The sequence below is a fragment of the Chlamydotis macqueenii genome, chromosome 6 (assembly GCF_036417535.1).
Source record: "Chlamydotis macqueenii isolate bChlMac1 chromosome 6, bChlMac1.mat, whole genome shotgun sequence".
NCBI classification, from domain to species: domain Eukaryota; kingdom Metazoa; phylum Chordata; class Aves; order Otidiformes; family Otididae; genus Chlamydotis; species Chlamydotis macqueenii.
This window is the reverse complement of record NC_141561.1, coordinates 23,498,748-23,506,101: the sequence shown is the minus strand read 5'-3', so window position 1 is coordinate 23,506,101 and position 7,354 is coordinate 23,498,748. Positions and strand designations below refer to the sequence as shown.

General features: G+C 40.7%; 1 protein-coding gene across 2 annotated transcripts; it reads right to left on the bottom strand.

The window, feature by feature from the left end:
- On the bottom strand, positions 1-7,330 carry SCRN3 (secernin 3). 2 transcript variants are annotated; one of them, XM_086751087.1, is made up of 7 exons: positions 7,103-7,330; positions 6,743-6,924; positions 5,763-5,962; positions 4,865-5,077; positions 2,193-2,355; positions 1,647-1,827; positions 1-843 (listed from the first exon to the last, which is right to left on the bottom strand). In XM_086751087.1, exons 1-7 carry the CDS (start codon positions 7,268-7,270, stop codon positions 688-690), a joined length of 1,263 nt encoding a protein of 420 aa, XP_086607213.1. In that variant the 5' UTR covers positions 7,271-7,330; the 3' UTR covers positions 1-687. The 2 variants fall into 2 exon arrangements, with proteins under 2 accessions (XP_086607213.1, XP_086607214.1); XM_086751088.1 differs by lacking the exon at positions 5,763-5,962 and having other exon boundaries at positions 6,717-6,924.
- Between the last annotated feature and the right edge of the window lie 24 nt (positions 7,331-7,354).

Sequence of the window (7,354 nt, the reverse complement as noted above, 5' to 3'; positions counted from 1 at the left end):
TTGTATGTAAATAAGTTAATTTATTTTTTTCAGTTAGCAGGGCAGGAAAAATAGAAGGGGAAGTGAAAATTGTGTGGTAACTTGCAGGATGCTTGCGTTACTGAATTCCATGTAATGAGATTTCAAAACAAATCATGGTAAAATTGGTAAATATGAAATGCATCTTAGAATGTTTTTATCAAACAACTGAGTACCAATCTTACTTGCCTTGCATATCGCTTTCCTCTTTATTCAGTGCAAGTAATCGCTTCTACATTTTAGAAGGTCCTTCAGGAAGGTCATTTTAGTTCAGGCAATGTGAAACTTTGCTATGATTATCTTGACTATAAAAGCTACATCTGTGTACACTAGAAGCGATTTCTCCGGATCTGAGTTTGTGTTCTTCATCCAGAGATGGGGTTCTTCCACAATTTAGTCAAGCTATTACATTGTAATTGCATCTGTTTGTTGACAAAATCAATCTCTGCTGATAGCTTTTTGCCACAGGCAGACAAAGCCACTGCCTAGCTCTCAAGAGCTCTTTCAGTGTTTCTTCTTACAGGCAAAAGCTGTTTGGTCTGAACATGAATCTGCATCTTTAAAACTATCCACACTAACTAGTATATTGAAAAGATGATGTATTCTATATAGCCGTTCCATAGATAAGTTAATCATAAAACTGAATTTTACCACGTTCAAATAATAGTTTTAGCTATATATTTTGAGTTCTTCTTCTACACACTGTGAAAACAGGTTAACCACTTGGTTAACGTCAAGACATCCGTTTTGCAGGATTGATTCCATTTCCCTTATCTTCCGTTTCTCCAACTCCTGGATCTCTTTCAGCATCTCTTTACCTTTGCCCTGCAAAAAGAAATGTCTGTATTTCACTAAAAACTATACAGAGTATGTTCTGTTCACCCTAACAAAATTTTGTTCTGCTGTCCTTATTTTAACCTCTTAATAGCCTCTAGGGTACAAGTTTGTGTTGGTAGAAGTTAGCACTGTGACAGGTGTTCTTAGATATCTTCCCTAATATCTAGCACTCACTTCATCTCCCTGCATCCTTGTCTGATGGATTGAAAGTAAACAAAATTAAAGCTGCTCTAGGTATTTACGCTACCAAAACTGAAGCAGGCATATGTCTTATCTTTTAGAACATGTATCTGTAAATAGGCAAGATGCTGCTGTTAAAAGTAAGCAACTACCTCCCTGCTTCAGCTTTGTGTCCAGCTCTCTTTGTGATCTTGTTTCCTTTCCTGTCCATACCAAGCCATGATGAAAGGCATGCCCTCCGTGTTACCTGAGAGCAGGGTCCTGGTAAGAGTTTTAAGTACTCTTGTCAGGAGCTGTGTATTTGCCTGTGGCTGCTCAAGCATTTCCCCATTACCTGAGTAGTGCGGGAGTATGTACGGCCTGCTGCTTTGCAAGATGAGCAGTACGGATACTTGACTGAGGCTAGGCCTAGGGGTACAGCAAAGTGCTAGTTGTAATTTTTAGTGTTTGAAACATATGCCTGCCATATGCCAAGATGATGGGCTTCTGGTGCTCTACAATGTTATTCACAATCCATCAAAAGACATTAAATGGTATCACATTAACAAAATGTGAGCAAGGAGCTTATATAAACCACGTGCTTGCCTTGAAAACTAATTTAATCAACGTACCTCGATAGTTTCCATAACTACAGCAGCACTTTCATGTTTTTTATAGAGCTCATGTCTTCGATCTGGCTTATTCTGAAAACGTGGTTGCTTCTTAACTGGATCATTATGACCAAATGTAGGGGAGCAAGTTTTTAATAACTGAGTAATACTGGGCACAAAAATGAAAGGCTTGAATACAGACCTAGAAAGAGAACATAGAACGGAGATCCTTTAGTGATACAGTTTTGTTAAAATTATTGAGTCAGTAGATTGCTATATTTTTTCCCCATTCTTTTAATTCCTTCTTTTAGGAAAGAAGTCTGACAGAAAAAAAATAAATCTCCCAACTGATGTTTAAGTCAGTGTTATAGCAGTGTTTTACTAAGTAGGCTGGTTAAACAGCATTAATGTATATAATGTACATTATGTTCCTCCTACTTTTTGATTGTGCTTTTTCAGGAGGAAAAAAAAAAGCGAAGCAAAAAAAGGAATATAATTAGACAAATCGCAACACTTTTCGTTCAGATATTTGCAACGTTTTGTCTTAACTAATTACTGCTACATCACCTCGCAGGATCTGGCGTTCCAGTAAAGAAGTGAATACACGGCAGATTAGGCTGCTGAGGTAACACAGACACCATGCTTCCGGTTGTCATAAATCCACCTTCCATATTAATGCCACTTTCTTTGTCACGAAGAATTTCCATCATTATTTCAGAAGTGATAGATCCTATTTAAGATACAATTATTTACACATAGTCTACTTATAATACCAAATAAATGGCATGTTCTCTGCAACTGCCTGCTTTTTCCTTTAATAGGTAATGCCAATTTTAGTTTGTCCATGTTGGCAGGGGAAAAAAAAAAAAAATCATCCTAACAGCACACCTTAATATGTCATACACTTTAAAATACTACCGTTTTCCCCAAAGTATTTCGAAGAGTAGGTGATAATGAGCTGTATCATTCATGACTTAGAAAAGGAAGATGACAACGACACACAATGTTTCCCAGAAAGGTAACATACATATGGCTAGCAAATGGTTGTTCACACAGTAAATTCAGATTAAAATTACTACCTTGAAGTAAAGGCTGAACTTTCTGAGCAAAGTTGAGTTAAGATAAATCACTATAATAGTTATTGGTATTTGTACACAGTTAATAGCACTAGGTTGCTTTGGAAATGTAAAAACAGTAACTGCTGTGCGTGGATTTTGTGTGGAACTCCAGGATGCACTGGAGTAACATGTTCTATACTTGGAATCAACAGAAACTACAATAGTACATCCATTTGTAAAGAAGTCTTAATCAACTACCTCTGTGATGTATGGTGTCAAATGTCTCTATTAAAATAATTCTTCCTTCTCAGTTAGGTGAAACAAAACCCTTTCCACAAATGCCTCTGCATCTAGTGTAGCAACTTGCTATGGCTGTTCATGTAGTGTACACTGAAGCTTAAATACTGGCACAGTATCACTACGCAGTCCAGTATTCTAACAGGCAGCACTTGCAGTAGTTGTCTTTTCAGATTTGGTGTACCAGTTGAGCATGTGCTCGTGGCAGAAAAACATTACTTCATTCAATGTTTTTGGTTGTTTGTTTGTTTTTTAACTTGAAAGTAAAGGTATTACTATTTAATCTTTTAGTGTTTCCTTCAGTTAAGTTCTAGCTGCATAAAGCTGTTTGTTTGTTTTTTTTTTTAACTGCCTTGGTCTTTCCTCTCAAAATAATCATTCTGCTGCTAATTCAGGTTTCTCAAATACTACTTTTTAACACATGATTCAAATTGCCTGTAGACAGGCATGCAGCACTACATTTCAGCAAGGAAACACTCTTAAGTATTCCCACAGTTGCCTGGGAAAGTCAGAGAATTCAGTAAATCAGCAAGCTAGATGAATCAAAGAAATTAAAAGAGGCAACAGTCAGTTTGTCAACTGCAAGTTGTCAATATGTCGAGCAGGAAAGAAGGTTTTGCCTATTTTCCACTAGGCTTTTTTCTCATTTTGTATTCCTGAAATAGATTTCCTGGTTTTTTTAAATATAAATGATGTTTATCTAAAAATGGTCTTCACATGGTAGGCAGGCTGGAAAAAAAAACTTTAATGCCACTTAGTGAAAAAGCTGGGAAGGGTAGATTAAGAAACCAGTGATTTTACTGATGCTGTAAACCAAACAGCTTTTAGTTAGGGCACCTATTTAAAATAAATCTAAACAAACTGAAACCATATGAGGCTGATAACCTGAACACCTAGTGTGATTTTTAAGAGATGGCTCAGGTAAATGCCTGAAAATGGGGATTTAGAATGACAACATGGATGGAATCTCAGCATTGTTATAATACAAGTAAATACAGGTATTATGAAAATGTTTTCAGTATTCACAACCTGCAATTCCCAAAATGAATGCAGGATTTACATGATCACTAGAGCAGGATAACAAAAGGTAATTCATTCTGATGCATTAACTAAACACTAAACCTTGGTCTGGCAGAGCTCAGCCAAATAAATAAAAAACACAGGGATGCAGTGTAATTTTGGTTCAGATTAATTATTTCAAATGAGCAAGTGCAGCAAAAACCTGCCAAGCGGATGCAGTTAAAAGAATAGTAATGGCTTCTTTCTATAGAGGTCTGAAAAATAAGTTAGTCATTAGAAGCACCTGCTTAGAGTACAGAAAATTGTTTTATTCTGCTCTCAGTGTGTTTTATTAGACTACACAAGATTAGAGTAGCAGTTATAGTGAAACTACAAAGATTTTAAAACCAATTAAAAAAAAATAAATGCAAGATATGTGTCTGAATGCTGTTGTCTTAGGCCTATATGAATAGTACCAGACTGAGTTGTTCATAAGGTTCTGTTTGTGGCCGCAAACTAGTAGGAGTCTGTTTTAGCCTTTCTTAGAGGTACACTAATAATATATAGCCTATCAAAATGTTTCAGAGCTAAGTCTTAAGGAATACTTAGTGGTATGGTCATAATGTGACCTCAGTGTTGTTACTGTAGCTGTGTGTGTGTGATATTTGACCCTTGCTTTTGATTTTTCCTCATCAACAAATTGGCAAAAATGGACAGAAGACATCGAGTTCAGCATTTCTCCTTTAGGCAGAAAGTTATTCTAGTAAATTCTGCTTCACCAAATCATGTGAATGATTGCCCACATCAGATGTCTAATCATTTATGATTTAATGTGGCTCACTAAATGTTTTGCATATCTTAAAAAAACCAAATTAAAAATTATACCTTTATGCTTGTTCAGAAGTTTATAGCCTTCACAATATCGGCCTCTGGATGTGGTCATTCTGGCAGTATTTACATAAGAATATGTGGCAGCAAAATCAAATTCCTTTTCCCCATCCCACCAGCCCTTGCTTTTGGCATATTCCTTCAGTTCTGGGTGTTCTCTGTCAATCTTGGTTGTGATAGAGAGCTGGTTGGAAATGTTCCGTACACCTCCTGTTGGTAAAGTGAGGAAAGAATAATTTTAATACATCGAATGCCTTTTCTTGATATTTTCTTTAAAAGCAGCTTACCAAAGCAAATTATGCCCGGAAGAGTCTCCTACAAGATCCGTGAGTCCTGTGGTTTATTTTTGGCCCTCTCTCCCTGGCTATATGTATCCTCCTGATTCAAATTCCACAGCTACTCAGTTCTGACTCATTTACTTCTATTGCCAACATCTTATTTCAGGTTGTGTCCCGATTGTTCCCATCTTTACATTCTTCCTCTTAGACCTCCAAAGACATAGCTTGTCCTTCTGAGTCCACTGGAAGAATCAGCTACTTCAGGGCCCAATACACTGATCCTGTCAGTATGACCCTGTCAGCAAATTAATTTGTCATAGACTGCCACCATCCTGAAGACCATACATACTACTGTTATACTCAGTTTCTTGCTGTCCTTTGTTCCAAGTGCAGAAGTGGTTATCTCTGACTCCAAAAAGGCTCCCTGTGACTCAGCTCCACTGTGAAACTGCTAGCCCCTCCACACTGACTCCCTGGGAAGCAACTCCTGTTGTTTACAGGCACATACACATATCTGGAAGCTAGCATGGTTCCTTAGTGAAATGGTAAATGAAAAGTGGAGAACTGCTACTTGTCATTGCATTTGAAAGGTTTAAAACAAAGAGCATCATCCATACCTTCTACTTTTTCTGCTGCCCAATGTTTTCCTGATGTCTCCAGCACCCATGCTTCCTTTCTGTCAGCTATTAGAAAACTGTTATGGTATGTAAATGCCATGTGGCTCTCCATACAGTTTCCTCCCTGTCCATATTTTTCTAGCAAATCAACTATGACAGTAAGAGCCTTTTCAGCTGTGTCCGCTCTCTCGAGTCCAAGCCTAAAACAAAAGGAAGATGTTATCTTTGGAACTATAAATTTTACATATGACTATTCAGGCTCAGTATTCAAATTGACTTGGAATGCTGTTTCTACATGTACTTTATGCTTGTATGATCTGGTAGGAGAAAGGAGCAAGTCACTTAAAGGGCTTCTTTGAAGTGGGTCCTCTATGTCCTTGACATGGGGAAAAACAACCAAGTGGAAATACAGAAAGGCAGGGAGAGGGCTCCTAGGAGACACCTGCAAGTCCCGTGTGGGTACTGAACTGGGGGAAACAGTACCAAGAACTGACTGCCTTCTGCAGGTTAGCGAGGGTTAGTTACACGGGCACCCAGTAATGCAGGCACGAGAAGCTGTTGTTACTTAAGTGGAGATGCGCAGTTAAGACTGAAACTTAAAAATACGTGTGTGAAAGATGGGGGAAATAGGAAATGAGAACAGACCCTAGAAAAAGGCCCAAAACCTAGTTCCTGAAGTCCAGCTGTGGTCTAGTTAAGTCTTGTTTCAGTTTAGTATAAACTATGTAGAGAGAAAAACGTTTGATGATTTCCTTGACACATTCTGTGCAGTGCCCGATGCTCCCCACGGGCTCCCAGCTCCTGGCAGAGACCTAATGCCTGCGCCAAGAAATATTTATTTTCAACCATGGCTAGAACAGCAAAAGAGACACACATGCCTTCTCGAAATGAAAGCATGTGCTTCCCCACATAACCGAGACCAAGGGTTCTTAAATTAAATTCAGAATTCGGTACCATTTACCAAAATGGCCTGTGCAAACCTTACGAGGTCCATGCCGAGGAGAGCTTCCTGGTCGCCGACCTCCTCTCTCCCCCACACCGCTTCGTTCCCGATGCACAGGCCATGTTCGTTGGCCCCCATCTCTGCCCCCCAGAGCCAGGCGGGGCGGCTCAGGACCACGGCGTGGGTCTTTTCCACTTGCTCAATTGTGATGTAGGTGCACTGCGAGGAGTCAGAGCAGGCAACAAATCATCTCCCGCGCCACCGCTTCGGCGAGCATCTCCCCTTGATTAATCGGCCCAACGGCGGGCGAAAAATACACGGAAAATAGGATTAAAGTGGGGTTTTTTTGGCCGTCTCCCGAAAGACTCGGCGCCCCCCCCACCCCCCGTGCCCTCACCTCCAGCGCGGCGCCGGGCGGGTGCGCGGCGGCCGGGAAGTGCACGACCTCCTGCACCTCGTCCGCCGGCCGGTCCGAGTTCTTCCCGAAAACGACGCGACCCCCCGCCGCGGCGGGCGGCAGCGCCACGAAGGTGTCGCAGGAGCGGGGCGGCGGCCGACGGTCCATGCTGGCGCCGGGGGCGGCGGACGCTCCGCACGGCCCGCTGGTGGCGGCGGCGGGGCGGGGCTGAGCGGCTCCAGCCTCGCCGCG

Excerpts from the sequence above, each read along its gene's own strand:
- SCRN3 (XM_086751087.1), bottom strand. The coding sequence starts at position 7,270 with ATGGACCGTCGGCCGCCGCCCCGCTCCTGCGACACCTTCGTGGCGCTG. Across the intron at positions 6,925-7,102 it reads CGCCCGGCGCCGCGCTGGAG|TGCACCTACATCACAATTGA; the intron begins GTGAGGGCACGG and ends GACTCCTCGCAG. Across the intron at positions 5,078-5,762 it reads GGCAGCAGAAAAAGTAGAAG|GAGGTGTACGGAACATTTCC; the intron begins GTATGGATGATG and ends CTTTACCAACAG.